The sequence below is a fragment of the Protopterus annectens genome, chromosome 13.part0 (assembly GCF_019279795.1).
Source record: "Protopterus annectens isolate FY-2018-M chromosome 13.part0, PAN1.0, whole genome shotgun sequence".
In the NCBI taxonomy this organism is placed as follows: Eukaryota; Metazoa; Chordata; order Ceratodontiformes; family Protopteridae; genus Protopterus; species Protopterus annectens.
The window spans coordinates 1,322,810,551-1,322,831,680 of NC_056747.1; the positions used below are offsets into that span (position 1 = coordinate 1,322,810,551).

General features: G+C 42.7%; 1 protein-coding gene across 5 annotated transcripts in view; it reads left to right on the top strand.

The window, feature by feature from the left end:
* Positions 1 to 21,130, top strand: part of ZNF281 (zinc finger protein 281) — an 849,413-nt gene that overhangs the window by 53,597 nt on the left and 774,686 nt on the right. For all 5 annotated transcript variants that reach the window (XM_044055344.1, XM_044055339.1, XM_044055340.1 and 2 more), the window contains exon 3: positions 11,507 to 11,923. In XM_044055344.1, coding sequence (XP_043911279.1) covers positions 11,552 to 11,923 — 372 coding nt within the window. In that variant the 5' untranslated portion in view covers positions 11,507 to 11,551. The remainder of the gene's footprint in view (positions 1 to 11,506; positions 11,924 to 21,130) is intronic.

A 21,130-nucleotide genomic window follows, 5' to 3' on the forward strand; every position in this document is an offset into this window, starting at 1 on the left:
AAAATAAATAAAATAAAATTTATAGTGATAACTTGTTGATCAGGATTTTAATTGCTGGTATAGTTTAGATATTCAAAACAAAGTTGTATTCTTTTATTGAAATGTTAGAATATGTTTCTGGCGAGGAGAGGAGTATTGCATGCAAATAATGTCCGTGATTCTGTTACATTGATTTGTGATTACAGACTAGTATCTGTAATGCTTGAAAGAAAAGTAGAACCATAGATTAAAAGACTAGAAAGCCAGGTGTCAATAGAAAGCAATTGGAGTCAACAGAATAGTTGAATGGTATGGTCAGTGTTGTGAAAAAAGTAATGCTTTCAATTTTGTGTTCATCTGCAGGTATGAATAGGGCTAGTAAGAGTATGTACTGCTTATAGTTGAGGTAATAGTAGATTGTCACTCTCTAGATGCCGCCTAGTGTCAAGATGTGTGAATTTTATTATACCTGACCTCTGTTTGGTATTTTTGTCAGTTTTGGTTTATCTAAGGGCTGTTGTCCAAGTGATTTGATGACTTGGAAGGGGTTGTACGATTAATTGGGCTGTGCAGTGCCGGAGCAGTTGGCGTTGTCACCTCACAGCAGAAGGTTCTCCTGTTCGAGTGTTGCCTGGGATGCCTTCTGTGTGGAGTCTGCATGTTCTCCCTTTGTTCGTGTGGGTTTCCTTCCACATTCCAAAGACATGTGTCTGGAGCATTTCTCCCTGAGCTGCTGCTGAAAATGGCCTCTGTCCCAGTCGAAATTTCCTGGTAAACAAATGTTAAATAAAAAAAATTTAGAAAATAATTGATAATCGTTAATGTAGGCTTAGAAATGAGAACATGGAAAGAGGATGCTAAGGCTGCAGAATAGATTAAGGCAACGTTTTCGGGTTTAAGTAAGAGCAAGTGTAAAGTCATTGCTAAGGCCAGAGTACGAGGGATGCATTCTCACATTGCTGTGTTTAAATCTGATCCAGGAAAAAAAGCAATTGTGCAGATGCCATGGGCAGAACACAAAAGTCATTGAAGGCTTTGAGGCATGGTGCAGTATGTTACAAAGTCTGAACATGATATGTCTGAGGTGACTCTGCATCTAAGAAAGCTCTCAGGTGAGAGTTTTGAAGTAAGCAAAATTCCATTATTAAAGAGCTTTGATGAGAAGAAGCCAGGTGTTTTCTGGCAGCATACATCAGTCCCTTGTCAAAGTGGTTCAGGCGATTGGAATTCTGCTTGAGCTGCCTTGTCTGTTTCTTGTGAAGGCTCACTGTACCTCCCTTTTCCCCCCTAAGCAGTTGGAAAAGCAACTGCGTGCTTTACTGATGTTCATCGTGCATACAGCTGCAGTAATCACAGATGGGTTTTCTGCCGTCAGGCGGTCCCTCGGTCGGCCGAATTCCAAAGTCTAGGTCCGGCGTCGGTTGTTGTCGCTTTCTCTCCTGACGTCAGTGAGGCCGGAGTATATAAGACACAGCCGACGCCATGTTCTTCAGTCTTTTTTGCCGCGCGGTGCCCGAAGCAGAAGCAGTTCGCAAGTGCCGGTCGGCCAGCTCCTGAATTATGGAAATATTGGAAACCGAAGTCTTCATTAAAGCTAAGTACCCCGTTGGGGAAACTTTTCTTGCCTCAGACCGATGTCAGAAAAAGTTAATAATTGTATTTCTTGTGGGAAGCAAATACCGCATAAGGATTTCCATTCCCTCTGCATACCTTGTTTAGGCCCAGACCACGACGTCTCGGGCTGTTGCTTTTGCGCTACCTTCAATAAACGCACTATTAAGCGTCGGGCGGAGTTCGCCCAACACTATTTTGGTAAAGCCTTTGATTATAAAATGTCGTCGGATACTCCGACTACCGTTTTGTCCAAAAAACGCAAGGACAAGGACTGACACGCGAGGCCCGCGGTCCCCACCGACACCACGCCAAAACAGGCTACACGTGGTCCGGTTCTCAGCGAGACGCCTTTGCAGTCCCTGACTACCGACGACACTCCTTTGGCGGTGTCCTCTGTACCCGAGACCGCTGGTACCTCAGCCCTTTCCCAGACTACAACCGAAGCCTTTGCTAATGTTGAGCCTACTAATGTGGACAGGTCCACTTCCACCCATGGTGTCTTTAGACCCTCATCATCTTTTTCTATTAAGGCCTTTACTAAATCCAAAACAGCCAGGCATCCCAAGAGGCCTGTTGCACAGGGCCCATCTCCAGGTCCCATGCCTAAAAAACAGATGCTTAAAATGGCTGAGGATTTAATTACTCTTATCAGGGTTCTCAACCCTCCAGACAAGAGACCCAGAGTGGAGGAAGATTCTCCCTCTTCTGATCAGGGATCCATTTTATCAGAACATTCTGATGTAGAGGAACACTCTTACTCCCCTTTTGAGGATTCGGATGCAGAACAGTCCATTCCTTCTGTATCTCCTCCTGAGGATTTTTCCTTTGGGGAAACCTGGCACACTTTGAGGGAACACTTCCATTGGGAAGGCCAAGACTTTTCAGATTCCAAGAAAAGACTTAGGGAATTTCTTTTGTTACCTCAACACAGACCTCTGGCGATACCTCCTGTTTTGGACATACTTGATGATGTTTATTCGGAGGCTTGCCTTAACCCGGATTCTCTGCCTCCTGCACCAGTCAAACCTGATAGGTACTGCAGAGTACCTAACTCACCAATTTCTCTTCAAAAGCCATAATGCTGACCCTGAAACCATTTCACAAGGCCCCAAGGGATTGAAGGCCTCCACTGCCAAGAACCCACTTCCTGCAGAAAGAGAGTCAAGATCTTTAGAAAGGTGGGGAAAAAAGGTATATACCTCGGCCACACTAGCCATGAGGGCCTTAAATTGTCAGTTTCATATGCTTAAATATCAACAGTTCCTGTTATCACAATTAAGGAATAAAATGTCTCAACCTGAACAACCAGATTTGAAGGAGTTACAGGATATGATGCATAGTGCAGAGCAAGTGGGTAAACACACCTTACAATGTGGTTATGATGCCCTAGAGGCCTCAAGTAGAGCGGCTGCTACAGGATCAGTCATTTGCAGACATGCCTGGCTTAGGGGACAAAACTTGCCTGATCATGTGAAAGCTAAACTTCTAGATGCTCCTTTACAAAAGGATGTGCTGTTCGGTACTAATGCTGAGGAGATACTATGGAAAGTGGAAGAAAAAGCCAAATCTATGCAAACTGTCAAAGCTTTTTTACAGGTCCAACCACCACGTTTTAGCAGAAATTGGCCTTCAAAAAACTGGTCCTTTCCAGCCACTGACAAGCCCCAAAGAGGTAGATACAGACGCACAAGGGGCAGAGGGCAATCACAAGGATCATATAGAGGCCGACAATGGCAAACTCCAGCACCAAGAGGTGGCGAAGACGGTGCACAACAATACAGGAAGCAAACCCAATGACTCCCTCATTTCCATGCCAAGCATGTCTCAGCTGGCAGCACCTTTGGGAGGAAAGCTAGCATTATTTGCAAGCAATTGGCATATTGTCACAACAGACAAATGGATCATGGACATTATAAACAGAGGCTACAAATTTCAATTCCACACTCTTCCAAAAATGAGAGGCATGCCAAACCTGCCACAAAATCAAAGGGCAGAGGCACAACTACAAATTTCAAAGCTCATAAGCATGAGAGCTATTCAAGAGGTACCTACTCACGAACAAGGTCAAGGTTTTTATTCAAGACTCTTTCTGGTACCAAGGAAAGGAACCGACTGGAGACCCATTTTGGACTTATCCATCCTAAACACATTTCTACTGCACCAAAATTCAAGATGCTCACATTACAGCAGCTTCTTCCCATGCTGGGCAAGGAGTTTTGGCTGGTAACATTGGACCTCAAGGAGGCATACCTGCATGTCCCAATCAGACAAAGCTGCAGAAGATACCTCAGATTTCTTGCAGGTTCAATCCACTATCAATTCTCTGCATTGCCCTTTGGCTTATCTACTCCGCCCAGAGTATTCACAAAGTGCCTGGCATCAGTGATTGCCTACTGCAGACTTCAAGGGATACAAATTTACCCTTATTTGGACGACTGCCTGATCCAAGCGGACAGCAAGCGCATGCTTCTGGAACATCTGGCATATGTGACACGGTTACTGCATTCTCTGGGATACACAATCAACAAAGAGAAATCAAGGCTAACACCATCTCAGAAAATAACTTTCCTGGGTGCCAACTTGGACACAAACACCCAGATGGCCTACCTTACGCCAGAAAAACAGGGGCAACTATATCTCAGTACTTCAAAATACTAGCAAAATGTACCAGGCTTACTGCAAGGAAAATCCTGCAGGCTCTGGGATTCATGGCATCTTGCATTCTTTTAATCCCATGTGCAAAGCTGCATATGAGGAAACTTCAGTGGTACCTAAAAAACCTATGGTCTCAACACAGTCACAGTTTGGAAACCATAATACCAATAATTCCATGTTTGCAAAAGGAATTTCTATGGTGGGCCCAAGCATGTCAAGCAAACACAGGCCTCCCATTCTGCAAGCCTCAAGCAAAACAAGTCATCACAACAGACGCCTCAGATTACGCCTGGGGGGCGCACATGACGGACAGGTGCATTCAGGGCAAATGGTCCCAAAAGGAAAAGCACCTTCACATCAAAAAGAAATGCTAGCAGTAATAAATGCAATTACAGCTTTCAAGGACTTCTGCATCCAGGACAATTACTGATAAGAACAGACAAACACCACAGTAATGTGGTACATAAACAAGGAGGAACACATTCATACCCCTTGTGCAGACTAGCCATGACTCTTTGGAACTTGGCTCTGGAATGGCAAATCGAACTTCAAGCACAGTACTTGCCAGGATTGGAAAACACGCTGGCAGACAATCTAAGCAGAAATATGACAGATCCACACGAATGGAAGTTACATCCTCAGGTGTTTACAGAAATAATCCAAGCATGGGGGAGGCCAGACATAGATCTTTTTGCCTCCCACAGGAATCATCAATTGGAAAAGTTTTGTTCGAGGACCTTTCATCCAAAGGCCTGGAGAGTGGACACCCTTTCATTCAGTTGGACAGCATGGACAGTTTACGCATTCCCACCTCTGCCCCTTCTGCCCAAGGTGCTTTTGAAAGCAAGAGCAGACAGACCAAAGATGATACTGATTGCTCCAGATTGGCCAAGGCAACACTGGTACGCACTCCTGAGGAGCCTAACACATACTCCTCCCTGGTCCCTGCCTCTAATGCCTCTTCTGCTGACTCAGCACAGCTACAAAACTCTTCACAGTCAGCTGAAAACACTCAATCTCGCTGCATGGAAAATTCCAACACCACAACAGACCCTACTCTCCAAGGAGGTGCAGGATGTCATTTTGGAGGCCAGAAGGCCATCTACTAGAAAAGCTTACTCCGCAAAATGGAAGCGGTTTTGCTCTTGGAATGAGAAAAAAGGCCAGGACCCTAGAAAACTGAACTTGCCTCAGGTATTACAGTATCTAGCTGAGCTGCTGAACAGTGGACTTTCATTTTCTTCCATAAAAATCCATGCCTCAGCCATTTCTGCAGAATTCAACACGGATCCTCCTTTATTTTCTCACCCACTCTTACGACAGTTCCTCAGAGGGGCTAAGAATATAAGACCACCAAGGAAACAACCAATACCAGCCTGGGATCTTAATTACATACTAGAAAAATTAACATTGCCTCCTTTTGAACCAGCTGCCTCAACAGATTTGCAATATTTGTCCTGGAAAACAGCCTTCCTTCTGGCTATCACTTCAGCTCGTAGAGTTTCGGAACTACAGGCCCTCATGGCGGTGCAGCCCTTTCTCATTTTCCATCAGGACAGGGTTTCCCTTCGTACCAACCCATCATTTATGCCTAAAGTGGTATCCAGGGTAGCTTTAAACCAAGCCATAAACCTTCCTACCTTTTACCCCAATCCTCAAAACAAAGGGGAAAGGCTGCTACATTCTTTAGACATCCATAGGCAGCTACGTTACTATTTGGACAGAACAAAGTCCTTCAGGAAATCAGAGCAACTCTTTGTGTCCTATGCTGTAGGGGCTCAAGGGAAGCCAGTTTCCAAACAGACTATTTCAAAGTGGATAGGTCACTGCATACGGTTTTGTTATTCCTATCATGGGAAATCTGTACCTACAGGTATCAGATCACACTCCACCAGGGCCACATCTACCTCTACAGCCTTCCTCAGAGGAGTTCCTACCAAAGATATTTTGGAGGCAGCCACTTGGAGTTCTGTACATACCTTCACAAAACACTACCACCTGTCTTTATATTCCAGAACTAGAGCAGGCTTTGCCACTGCTGTGTTGCAGGGCATTCTGGCTCAACCCAGTTCTTCCTAGTACCTACCACCCTGTGCGTAGCTTTGGGACTCTACCCATCTGTGATTACTGCAGCTGTATGCACGATGAACATAGTACAGTTTTGTACCTACCATAAATGTAGATGTTCGAGTGCTAATACAGCTGCAGTACAGGTTTCCCTCTCTCCTTCCCCACTTGGTAAAGGCATGAGGCCTAACACCCTCTTCATACAACCTGACTGGGTTATCCTTCTATGGTTTATTTGCTTGCAACTACTGATTTTGGATTATATTGCATTGCTTGTTTATACATATAAACATAATTTATGTATTGCCTTCCTTCTGGGGGCACCTGACATCTGGGGCAAGAAAGACCTGAAGAACATGGCGTCGGCTGTGTCTTATATACTCCGGCCTCACTGACGTCAGGAGAGAAAGCGACAACAACCAACGCCGGACCTAGACTTTGGAATTCGGCCGACCGAGGGACCGCCTGACGGCAGAAAACCCATCTGTGATTACTGCAGCTGTATTAGCACTCTAACATCTACATTTATGGTAGGTACAAAACTGTACTTTTTTCTTCTTGCTGCTATGACCCCCCCCCCAACCCATTTTCCCACAAAAGATTCACTTTAAGCCAGGTTTGATGCTGTCCGTCAGATCCGCTTATGCATTTTAGAGGTAAAAGATTCTTCTGGATGCCTCCACGAGCTGTCTAGCAGTATAAATGTTGGTATTGCATGAAGGATGTATCGCATAAAACTTGGACACATGAATCTGTCAAGAATTTTAATAAATGTTTCCAAAACTGAATTTGTGTTTTTGTCTTGATGTCAAAGTTAGTGTGCACTCTCTCTCCTGCGAATTTATAACGTATCACTGGATTTCCATTGTGACTTCCTAGCTGTTCTACATTGTTCTGTCACCAGTCACTGGAGGCAGTTCATAACTAGGAATCATTCTTTGCTAGCGACAGTTGCATTCATACAGCAGGAGTTAAGTGTACAATAAAGAGGGAAACGCATGATGATAAAGGTTGACTTCTAAGAGTCTTCCCTTTCAGGCTAACCTGCACCTAACCTGCACCCTATCATAAACTTTGACCCTCCTGTACATACTCGTAGCATCTTCAGTCTAGTCCCCCATTATTGTCTTCCTGACAGATGCTTGCATTATTCCACTAGTAAACTTTACTCCACCTTTCCATTCTGGACTAGAGTCAGCCCTACTGTCTAGCTTTACTGCTTCAGTTATCTTTTATTTTTAGGTGATTGTTACATGTGTGTATCCTGGGTATATTGATGTCCTTAATTGTGAGGGCCATCTGTAATAAGGCTTTGAGACCGATGCTTTTGATTCTGAAAAACTTTACAGAGAGAGAGGTTGCAATCTTGGCTAGTTTATTTAAGGTGTTTATCGGACCAGTTTTGGAACGCAGTATATTCTGTACTCTTAATCTGGTAATTGTATAGAATCGGTACAAAGTAAATTAGCAAAAAAATGTGATATTAGACAGATTTTAGCAGGTTTATACTCTCCATTATAGGTATATCAGGGGGCAACTTTTATTTACCAGTAATGTGTTTAATGACTCCTGTTTTCAGTCTGTATTGGTTTTGTAAGTATTTAATAATCCAAAGAGAGACGCGTCATAATTTAAAGTTCTGTGTAGAGTTGCGTATTAAAAAATACAATTTTAAACACAGGATGGTACAATTATGGAATAAATTACCTACATATATCTGTTTACTATGACACTGTTGAAGCGGACTCTGTAGAATGATGGTATCATCGACCCACGTCCGTGAAAGTGACAGTGTTGAATTCCGACATTGTTGAAGTACGTCTCAAATTAGACCTCGGAACAGGCTTTAACATAGGTCGAGAGTTGTTCTTTGACCATGTCTGGTTTGACATTGTCGCCATTCGGCCTCAGGACTTTGTCAAAGTGAATTTGACCGAACCCACTTCAACATTGTCATAGTAAACCGAATATATTGGAGGTAAGACTAATGTAGTAAAATTTTAAGTAGTCTTTGGATGATTGGGACTGGAGTTACGGTACTTGATCCAACAGTTATTGGGACAGTGTTCCTTGAAAACCTTAAGGCTTGAACACTTTATCTAACTTATGAACTTGAATGTCATTCCTGAGGGCACTTTGCAGTTTAACTCTGCATCCTACTGGAATTATTTTTTCTTTTATATTCAACTGTATGCTCGCAATTTTGAATTTTATGTTCCAGTTTGAATTTTCATTTCTCCCTGGCATCCACTGAAATAGGGTTATTATGACCAGTCAGACTTTCACAGCAAACAGAGACAACTTGACACCATACTTGCCAACTAAAAACTATTCCACACTGAAAATTGTCTTAAGCCAAAACATTCTTTCCCACTCCATCATTCACCATGCCTGTCATTCTGCAGAGCCATTCGTTCAAAAAAGAATGACAAACATTTATTTAGAGTGCAAATGATGCAATGTATGTGTGTATTCATTAATTGGGTATGTTGACTAACTGGTCGAGGACCCGTTCCAGTTGCCACTTGAGCAAGAAGGCAAAGGCAGTACAGAAAACAAATTGCCTTAAGCAGGTCAGAGTACAGCATTAAGCCCTGCAGAGTATCTGAAGTCTTGGAACCTGTCCTCATGGTAGCTGGTAGTAACTCTGGGAACTAGTCAGTAGGTGTTATCTGTATTACTTTATTATCTTCAGGATATTTGTTATACAGGGCGGGTGAGGCAAGTGCTAAGATGTCAAGTAACGTCACCACCATCAGTTACCACTGTACTTCTTGACTGATTAGGGATCCATATGTAGTACTGTATTGTCTGAGTCATCTGCCTTGTGTTTCAAAACATTTTTAAATAATGTTTCAAAATGTTACATAGTCTTGTTTTCTTCCTATACTCTGTAAAAGCTGAGCTTCTCAAATGTAAGGAAGGTGACCGTGTCTCAGGTTTGCTTAATCAGAAGATGATTATCCCACTCAACCCACAAACTCTGGGGAAAGAGCCACTAAAAATTCTTGGCATTTTGAAATGCTGAAATGCAAGAAACACAAAGGCAATCTAATTTTTTTCTTATACTCCCTATAAAAATAAAATTAAGTTTGCAAAAGATCTGAAAATAACTTCACCTTACTCTCTAGAAGAGACTCCCAAGATCTGTTTGCATTTGTGTTTCTTGCCTGCTGCATTTCAAATTTCTGGGTAGGGATTCTCAGCATCACTGCGTACTTCAGAAACATAGGAGCTTTTCTTTGTTTGTTTCATTGCACACTTTCAGCTACATGAGCCCTGTGAAAGAGGCCACGGCCACACACGCACACAGAAATGTATGTATGTAAATGTAAGATGTTTTTTATATATATATATATATATATATATATATATATATATATATATATATATATATATATAATATAAAACGTGTATGTGTGTATATAATAAATATATAGAAATATTTGTTTATGTGGTGTGTGCGTAATTAAAGAAAAAAAATATATGTATGTATAGTAAGTGTTGAGATACATATGTGCAACTATATAGATATATATAGATATAGAGAGAGAGAGACTCACACACTTAGTGTAAACCTGCATTGTACATTTAAAATTACCATGTACTTTTTGAGACTGACCTGAGGAAACGTAAGGGTGAAACCATTATTTTCTGATTTTTGCTCCTTTAACTTGAGTTAAGTCGATGGCTTCTGTTATGTACTGTTTATGAGAGATGCCCAACGCTGTTAAAATGCAAAACCCTTTATCTGCATATTATCGTGAAGTTACATCTGGTGCTGCCCCTTACCTAGACAGTGCTGTTGCCTCCCCCTGTAATGGTACTGTTTAAGCTGCTCTGTTGCCAATTTGAAGTAAGACAAGGATGCTCATCCACCGTTGAATAAAGATCTGCTTAAACCTTAACGTATTGTCTTTCCTGTGGAAGGAGGACTTACTAGGTTAGCTGTAGCAAGGATTGAACATTCTGAACAGTTATTCTTACTCCTTATCGTTTGCAGAGCAAAGCTGACATAATCATGATGCGATTCTGGACTAAAATCAGCTGCAGAAATCTGTCTGGTCTAACAGGTTATGGTCACGAGCATGCTTGGTCTTTTACTCCTTGCAAGTCATAGCTTCATTTCCACTGTGTAGAGGTTGTCGCTGTTCATTGCGGCTTGCCATATTGTCACTTGTTTGCCGTATAGTTTTTTGCTGCACAGTAGTCAGTCATGATCTTTCTCTCTTGTTTTGCTGATTAGGCCCATGTGTTTTATATAGGTTGAAGCAGCTTGGGGAATCTGTAAAACTTGCTCATACCTGTAACTTGCTAGATTTTGTTTCCCTTGGTTACCTTTAATTACCGTTTGAGTTTCAATGTCTTCCATATTTTTAGTAGCATTTTGTGTTTTCACTAACGCTCACTTTTGATATTTGACCATCTATCTCGTTTCTGCCTGACTGTCTACTACCTCCTCACCTTCTGTAAGCAGAACGTGACCTACCAGTCAACCTCCTCTCCTTGTTTCTGTTTGCTTATGTTTTCTGTTTTGTTTTAGAGATTGCTTAACTGTAAATGGCGTCATTGAGACTACCTTAGTCAACAAATAAAGGACATTTTTTTTAAGTTCTTAAGTAGGTGTCCATTTTGCTAAAGGGTTAGAATACTGTCCTGTACTCCGTCTGGTGTGACTTGCTTAATTATGTCTGCATACTGTTTTTTTGCAGTCACTTACGTTGAGCTGACTAACTGCTGGATAGTTGGAATTTGTGTGTATTAAGTTTAGTATTCACATGGGGGGGGGGTGAATCTAGATTAGGTTTTGATTGCTTATCTTAGCTGAGCTGTGTGTTCCACTCCTTCAAGTAAGTACGTTTGTTTTGGACCTTGCAGTAGACGGCTCAGTGTTATAAAGCTGACGGGAATTGCATTGCCAAGGTGAGAGAGAGGTCTTTCTTGTTGAAACTGTTTGAAAAAATGCAATGAAATATAATGGCTGTATTGTCAGTTAAGTGGCTTTTGATGCACCATGTCTGTGTGCATCTCCATTTGGTTTTGTAACTGAAATTTTAATCGGTTAAACATTTTAGCCAGTTTGACATGTTCACTGGCCCTTGGATTTATTCCGGTTAAGATAGCATTTATTTGTGATATTTCATACCATGCCAAGTATATTGACAGTAACGGAAGTTTTTTATCTTTTAAGGGCATCGGCTTTCTTTGGTACCAGATTTGTAGTCTTCCTGGCATAATGAATATTATTCAGGATAAACTTGGCAATGAGTTTCTGAGAAGCAGTGGGATGGAGCACAACTTCCCCCATGGGATGCTGATGTTTAGTCATCTCCCTCCTGTCAACAGTTTCAACAGACTCTCTGCCCAGCCTGTCTTGCCAGATGCACCACAGAACATCATCTTCAAAAAAGAACCACACTCTCCTCCAGAACGGACATCATCTGATTTCATGCAATCTATGGTTGGTATCAAGCAGGAGAAAATATGTGACCAGGATCTGTTCCGGTTTTATGGTAGCACGGACAAAAATCCAGGCATTGCTGGTGTGACTGTTAGTAGCCAAAATATGTTTGTTCAGGACTTGAGTCTTGGCAGAGATGCAAGTACAGTAAGTGGCATTTTCTCTTCTAAGCAATTTTTTTTCTTTCTTTTTAACAGTAAATTATGATGAAAGTACTGTGGGATTTTTTTTCTGCCAGAGGTGGGGAGTAAATTCTGTCCTCACAAACTTGTTGATTTATTTGGAAGTTAACATTGCTCTCTCGTGTTCTGACATCTGTTATTTTACCTGTTTTAAGAGAAGCTCTTCCTGTTTTAATAAAAGAAAATAGTATATATGTTAGTGGCAGCCTCCAAATCCAGCAGCCCATCCTGTTTATGCTGATGTTACATTTCAACACTAGTGTTTTAAAAGTACATTTGGTGTTTGGAAGTAGATTCTTAACAGCCATAAGTGCTGTATCTTTCTATATAGTGCACAACACCTGCCATAATTCCATTTAGTGTGAACTTCAGCATGATGTGCCTCTCTCATGGAAGGATATGTTTTAGTGTTTGAGGGGAATGCTGAATGGTGGAGGGGGGGCAAGCTTGCTGATTTAAAAACTGCCAAGTAAGGTGCTTCTCTTTCAGCAAGCCATTTCCAAATCCCTTACGTTTTTTGTTTATTATTTGTTAACCGGGAAAGTCTGACTTGGACAAAGCCAATTTTCAGTGGAGGCCTGGGGAGAAATGCTCCAGACGCATCTTTCGCAGTTTGGATAGTAAAGACTTGCATTTGAATACCAAGTCTGCAAGTTAATTACCTCAGACAACAAATACGAAAAACTTATTTTGGCTTACATTGTAACACTAGGAGTTCTTCAGCCATGTTTCAGACGTATGAATAACTCCAGTGTTAATTGAATGATTTATTTTCTCCTTTTTTGGCTGCTGTTGTGCTTTGATTATACTTGACAGCTTGTTGGCATGTAGTTTGTCCAGCCTGTTAATTACTCAAGTGAAAGACTGAGGATTGCAACACGCTTATCTTATTTTATGTCATTGGAGGCCTTTACAGCGGAGATAAGTTGGTGAATCCTCTTCTGACAATCCATCTTAAATTAATTTCTTTGTTCAAGAACAGGTGCCAATTTGCTGTCAGACCAGGTCAGGGTTGCATCTGTGCCACTCGTATCTTTGCTGCAAGTCATGGTTTATTTCTTTTACCTGTTCATCATGAAAGTGTTCCTTATTTGAAGCCTATAAAGCTTGAAGCCCTCATTGTTGCTAAAGTTTGCTGTTCAGAAGACAGAACCTACAAAAGCACCTTCTCTGTTGCCTGGAGAGGGGAGAACACCATGTAAAGTGTTTGTGTTTTCAGTTCACATCCGTAGGAGATGAGGGGCAAAGCTCAAGGCCAACTCTTGCTCTGATGAGGTGTCGGTTATGTACAATTTCCAGCACAAAGTTCAAGATTCCTCTGCATGATCCCAGGCCAGTGCTGTAGTGAAGACAGCAGGTGTGAGACTCTGGCCAGATAGCAAGCATATGTTCTTCGTGTTTCACTGTTGCAGTCATTAGATTTGGGTTATCTGCTTGCAGGTAGCCCTCAGTCAGCCTGATTAACAAAGTATTGGGTCCTGCGTCAGTTGCTGTCCCTTTTTCCATGACATCAGGTTGTTAGGGTTATAAAACATGCAGCCAACGCCAGCTCTGCGGTGCCTGAAGCAGAAGCAGTTCGCAAGTGCTGGTCAGCTGACTCCTGAAATTTTCTTTTTCGAGTTTCAGAACCGAAGTCTTAAACTAAAGCTAAGTACCCCGTTGGGGAAACTTTTTTTCTTGCTCCTTACTGATGTCAGTAAAAGTTAATAATTGCATTACTTGTGGAAAGCAAATACCTCGTAAAGATTTTCATTCGTACTGTATTCCTTGCCTAGGCCCTGACCACGACATTTCTTGCTGTCGGTTTTGTGCTTTTATTTAATCAGTACACTATCCGTCGTCTATATTTTCACCTCTAAATATTTAGGTTCTCTGTTTAATTATCCAGAAATGTCGCCAGTTAGCCATCCGACTACCGGGATTCCAAAAAAAATGCAAAGATAAAGACGGAGACAGGCCGCCGAGGTCCAAAACTGCAGACGACGCTTCTCCTAAGCCAATCGCCAGTTCCCCGGTACTCATTGAGGCGCTTTCGCAGCCCCTGATACCCGCTACTAATCAGGCCTCTGAGACCCATTCTGAGTCTGGTATGCCACGAGATGCTTCAAATATGGAACCCGCGGATGTCTGTACCTTGGATGGGTCTGGAGCCACTGTGCAGGCACTGGCTTCTGAGGGTGTATTCAGGCCTATGGACTTGCATATTAAACTGACGCCTCCTTCTTTACTTGGGCCTAAATCTCGATCCGTGCCTAAAAAAACGATGCCAGGCCACATGCTCAGGCCTCTATGCCTAAAGAATAAATGATAAGAATGGCTGAAGATCTAATAGCTCTAATCAGGGGTAGCCAACCCCCCCCTTCTAAGAGGCCTAGGACTGAAGTTGATTATGAATCTTCTGACCCGAATTCGGTTTTTCTGATGATCTGAATTTGCCCTCATCTACTTTTGAAGATTCTGATACAGAGGACTCCATTCCCTCTGCTTCCCCTCCTGAGGATTTTTCTTTTGGGGAAACCTTACATACTCTAAAGGAGCATTTCCACTTGGAAAGCCAGGATTTTTCTAATTCAAAAAAGAGGCTTCGGGATTTCCTTCTCCTACCTCAGCATAGGCCATTAGCTGTTCCTCCTGTACTCGACATTGTTGATGCTTTTTCGGAATCTAGTTTGGCCCCTGATTCCCTGCCTCCTGCTCCCAGAAAACCTGACTGATACTACAGGGTCCCTGAGTCCCACAAGTTTCTTTTTAAAAATCCAATTGCAGATCCATAGACTATTTATTTCACAGGGGCCCAAGCGCATTAAGGCTTCTACTGCTAAAAATCTTACCCCTTCTGATAGAGACTCCAGTGCACTGGATAGATGGGGTAAGAAGGTTTACACTTCTGCATCCTTGGCTATTGGGGCTTTAAACTGCCAGTTTCATATGTTAAAGTATCAGCAACATGTTATTGGACTGCTTAAACAAAAATGGTGATTCCTGACTCTGTGGAAAATAAAGAATTACAGGATTTAATGCATTCTGCTGAACAATTTGGAAAACCTACTTTGTAATGTGGTTTTGTTCATTAGAGGCGTCTTGCAGGGCTGCTGTTACTGGTTCTGTGCTCAGAAGGTATGCTTGGCTTAAGGAGCAGTCTTTGCCTGATCATGTTAAAGCTAAATTGTTGGATGCTCCTTTAAATCAGGACCGCCTGTTTGGCAACAAGGCTGAGGAAGTTCTTAAAAAATGGAAGATAAAGGTAAATCTATGCAAACTGTTAAAGATTTTTGTTCTGCCTCCTAGATTTAGTAGGCACTGGCCCTCTTAAGAATTGGTCCTTTCCAGCCCCTTCCAGGTCTTCTCAAGCCAAACCCAGACGCAGCAAAAACCCCAGGTTTCAGTCCCAGGGGACACACAGAACTAAGCAGTGGGGGGCCTCCACTTCCAAATCCGGGAATAATAAGACTCCCAGCTATAGTACACTGTCTCAATGACTTCCTTTTAAAATTTCAAGCACTTATCAACCGACTGCCCCTTTGGGGGGAAAAATTGCTCTTCATGCAAAGAATTGGGAACTCATTACCCAGGACAAATGGGTTTTAAATATAGTGTCACAGGGATACAGATTTCACTTCCACATGTTGCCAACACCAAGTGGGTGGCTGGACCTACCCCCAAATCAGTGGGCAGAGGCCCAAAAACAAGTACTTTCTCTCTCAAGCATGGGGTCTTATTCATCTGCTACCAGAAGAGGAAAAGGGACAAGGTTTCTACTAGAGACTTTTCCTGGTACCCAGAAAAGACAATTCATGGCGTCCTATCCTGGACCTAAGCACCTTTTTGGGGATTCCAAAATTCAAGATGTTGACACTTCACCAATTACTTCCTATGCTAGGCAAAGATGACTGGTTGGCAACACTAGATTTAAAAGAAGCATACCTGCACATCCCAATCAGTGAATCTTGCAGAAGATACCTACACTTCAAAGCAGGCTACATGCACTTATCAGTTCTCTGCACTGCCCCCTGGGCTTATCTACTGCGCCCAGGGTAATTCACAAAGTGCCCAGCTCCAGTTGTTGCATTTTGCAGGCAAAGAAATATTCAAATATACCCATACCTGGACGATTGTCTAATTCAGGCAGAAAGCCAGGACATACTTTTGAATCATCTGGCCTTTGTACAAAGGGTTCTAACTTGTCTGGGGTACACCATAAATGAAAAGAAATCACACCTGGTACCCTGTCAACAAATTTATATTCCTGGGAGCAAGCTTGAATACAACTTCCCAGATGGCTTACCTCACGCCAGAGAAACAAATTAATTTGACAGCCTACTTCAAACAAGTGGCCACAAAAACCCTGCTGTCTGCAAGACAAATACTGCAAGCCTTGGGGTTCATGGCCTCTTGCATTCTTCTAATTCCATATGCTAGACTGCATATGAGGAAACTACAGTGGTATCTAAAAAGCCTATGGTGTCAACATTCTCAACACCTGGAAACCATGATTCCTATCATACATTGCCTACGTCTAAAGTTCCTTTGTTGGGCAGAGGCCTGCCACCAAAACAAGGGACTACCTTTCACACCACCCCCTGCCACCCAAACCCGAACAGACGCATCAGACTATGCATGGAGGGCTCACCTGGCAGGGAAGTGCATTTGGGGTAAATGGAACCCAAGTCAAAATGCACCTGCATATCAATCGAAAAAAAGTGTTAGTTGTACAGAATCCTCTGACAGCCTTCAAGGGACACATTCTTCCAGGACAACTAATGGTAAAGATGGACAACACCACTGTTATCTGGTACATAAGCGGGGGGGGGGGGCGGGGTACACATTCTTACCCCCCTCTGCAGACTAGCCATGGCATTGTAGCCTTGAGCTACCAAGTGCACCTCCAAGCTCAATTCCTGCCAGGAAAATTAAATACACTGGCAGACGGACTAAGCAGAAACCTCATGGACCCACACGAGTGGAAACTGGAACCAAGGATTTTCAACATGTTGACAAGCAAATGGAGAAGCCCAGATATAGACCTGTTTGCCTCTCTCCAGAACTACCAGTTGGACAAATTTTGCACAAGGACTCCCCACAAACAAGTCTGGAAAGTGGATGCTCTGTCCTTCAGCTGGAAAAAACTATCAGTCTATGCCCCCCCCCCTCCCTGCTCTCCAAAGTACTACTACTAATCAAACAGGACAAACCAAGGATGATTTTGATTGCTCAAGACTGGCCGCGCCAACACTGGTACCCCCTCCTGCGCAGTGTCACGGTTATCTCCATGGCACCTGCCTCAGACTCCTTCCCTGCTGTCTCACCAGATTCTGCACCCTCAGCTTCTAACACTGAACCTTGCAGCCTGGCTGATTAAGTAATCTCTCCTTTACCATCCCTCAGCATACCTGTGATGGATATCATTTTAGAGACAAGGAGGCCTAATACTAGAAAATCTTATGCTGCAAAATGGAAAAGATTCTGTGCCTGGGACCAGTCTCAAGGGATGAGCACAGCAGAGCCCAATTTACCTCAGATTTTACAATACTTAACTGAGATGCTTCACAAGGGCCTGTCTTTTTTTTCCTCCATTAAAATCCATGCCTCAGCCATTTCAGATCATTATAACACAGAACCTCCCCTCTTCTCTCATCCACTGCTCAAGAAGTTCCTCAGAGGGGCCAAAAATTTGAGACCCACCCAGGAGAGCTCCAACCCCAGCCTGGGACCTTAACTTTGTCTTGGAGAAACTCTCTCTACCTCCTTTCGAGCCAGCTGCTACTACAGACTTAAATTTCTTTCTTGGAAAACAACTTTCCTTTAAGAAACCACTTCAGCTAGAAGGGTATCTGAATTACAGGCCCTTATGGCAGTGGAGTCTTCATCTTTCATGCGGATAAGTTGTCCCTCAGAACCAATCCATCCTTCATGCCCAGGGTGGTATCCATTGTGGCTCTTAATCAGTCCATTTATTTGCCAACATTCTTTCCCAATCCACAGAATAAAGGGTAATGGATACTGCATTCCTTAGATGTGCACGGACAACTTAGATTCTACTTGGACAGGACTAAACCTCAAAGGAAATCTGAACAACTGCTGGTGGCATTTGCTGCAGGGGCAGAGGGGAAGGCTATTTCAAAGCAAACCATTTCTAAATGGATAAGCCATTGCATTCATTTCTGCTATAAGCACCATGGAAAACCTATCCCCCAGGGGATCAGACCTCACTCCACCAGGGTTGTGTCTACCTCTACAGCCTTTCACAGAGGCGTCCCTACCAGGGACATCCTAGAAGCTACCTGGAGTTGTCTACATACTTTCACCATGCAATATAATTTGCCAATTTTCTCTAAATCCAAAACTGGCTTTGCCACTGCAATCTTACAGGGCTTTATAGCTGGCCCTAATGCTATCTAAATTCCTCCTCCCAACCATAGCTTTGGGAATCTACCCAAATGTAGTGACTGCAACAGTGAAACACGAAGAACATAGTACAGTTGTGTATACTTAACATAAATGTAGATGTTGGAGAGTATTCACTGTTGCAGTCCTGGTTACCCTCCCTCCATCTCCCCAACTTCTTTTGGCTATACCTCTACTTTCCTTTACTATGCTTAAAAGCCCCTTTTTGGTGTATTTGCTTTTTTGTTGGAAGTATATATATTTGTGCTTTTATATTTAATTGCTTCCCATTAGGGGAGCACCTGACATCTGGGGAAAGAAAAGGTGATGTAATGGCATCGGCTGCATGTTTTATACCCCTGACGTCCTGGAAGAAGGGACAGCAACCGACGCAGGACCCAAGACTTTGTTAATCAGGCCGACTGAGGACTACCTACAAGCAGATAACCCAAATGTAATGACTGCAACAGTGAATACACTCTAGCATCTATATTTTTGTAAGTGTACACAACTGTACTTTCTTTCTCTTGTAAAGTTCAGCTGTGTGATAGCTTCACATTTTTTGTGGATTGCAAGCTTCTGCTTTGGTAGAAACGGCTTGAACTTGCACTTTTCCCACAGTACCCATTTTGGCGATGCAGGTTATAACTAAGGAGTTGTGGCTGACCAAGTTTGCAGACTGCAGTCATTGAATCCCCAAATGAGGTCTGTGTACTCCAGGAGTATTTTGCGTAGACCAGCGACTGGTGTATTAGTCACAGTCTCAAACTGAATGCAAAGAAATGCATCATCATTCCCTTCGTCATAATGTCCCTTCATAGTATGAAATCAACAATAATACTTTAAGTACCCAGAAAGTGGCTGATCTGGGATCACAAGTTGACTGTGACCTTAACTTCGACCACCATCTGTCTACTGTAGTAAGGAAAGCTTTGTGTAACACACTTGATTAGTAAAGGCATTGTGTAGAGAACAAAAGAGGTTATAACCCCTCTATACTCTGCAGTTATCCGCCCATAATTAAGTATAACTCCCCGGTCGGCATGTACCGTGTAAAGTACCTGAAGAATTGGGAGTGACCTCGGAGGATTCTAACCAAGAACATCAAGGGGCTCCAGCATATGCCTTACATAGACAGACCTAAAGTCCCTGTCACTATATTCGGTATTGTATAGACTTCTTAGGGGGAATACAGAGCAATCCAAGACCCAAACCTGATTATCTTACTGCACAATTGTAAATCAGATTGACTAGGGCTACCCATTCCAGGGACCTTACTGTGGGCTACAACTTAAATAGGACATACTGGAGGGACAGATTTATCTCCCAGCAACTGCTGCATCTTTGGAACAGGCTATCAATTCATGTGAAACAGAGCTCCTCTATAACACTGTAAAAGAGGAACCTTTAATGATAGCACCCACAACCCTCCTAGACATGGGCAGTCATCACTAAATGCAATCTTTGGTATTGACTAGCATCGCTGTGATATTGCATTGGGGTGAAGTGGCTGGCCTTGAAATGACCTCATGGTCAGTAGCCTAGTAATCCTATGACCCCAGGTTGTCTGTGTAATACTACCCACATTAATGCATTCATAGTATATTTCCACCTGGCCAGCCCATTTTGGCAGGTCCCCAGGTGCCAACATGACAGTTATGAGTGAGGCATTTCTGTGTGTGTCTTCTTCCACTGGTCATATAAACTTATTTGTTAGGGTATAAGAACTTCCATCTTACCTTGTGTCAGTTGAACCCCCTAGATCAGTGTAGTACTAGATGTATGTTAGCTGTTTGACAGCTTAATGAAGCTGTTGTGGATGCAGGAACTCTGTAGTTTTAGCTTTATGATGTGGATTAATTTTTCACATATGCTGTAAAACATAAATCGATGCAAGTGCTAGGCTCTACCCAGACCTCTTACAGCTGAACTGCTATTATTACTCCTAGTTACCCCACTGACATTTATTTCCTTGCAGGCGAAATGAGTCCAGGCTGTGCCCACTGTGGGGGCTATGCTTAGAAAATGATCTCCCTCGCCCTTAGTGTTTTGAGTAAATTTTTGAGAAAGATCAAGACAATGAAATGTCTCCTCCGTATGACTCATCCTTTGCAGAATCACTCTGGTTTATGAAATCAGCTATGGACTTGACTTGCAGCCCATTAATCAGTCCAGGCAAGAAAGATGAGACTTGTCATCCCTCCCATGGATCATTTCTTGGATGCCATCTGTGTGGCCTGGAAGCATCATATTGTGTTACTTTTTCCTCACAGTGCACGTGCTGTCTTCAAGCTTTCAGTGGAGTGATGATCTGACTAGGCATTCCAAGTCGGGCTCCGTTTTGATCACACCACATTTCTACCTTACTGTTTGAGATTTGAATTTGTCAGCAGCTCATTTCATCTTTACAGAAGAGCTGAATTAGGTTAATTTAATTAAGCAGTAGAAATTTTGGCAGACCTTATCAAATTTGGTCTTAAAAGAAGAGCTGTTAAGACTCTTGTTTACACTGTACTGATGCTGTGGCTTGAGCAACAGGCTTAGAAATGTCTATTCCAGACAGCATGGCCCATAGTAATTTATCTTACAATGATGATTATAGACCAGCTGTTGCCTTGTAGGGCAATGTCATCTGTGGTTAAACCTTCCTAGAGCTGGTTGATGCCCTTCAAATGAAGAAACAGATGGTGATTGCCAAGCAGAAGGGACCATGGTTTAAAATCTCATCCAAGGATGACGCACATAGGAGTACAGTACCCCCACATGCAGCAAGTGTCAATAATATTTT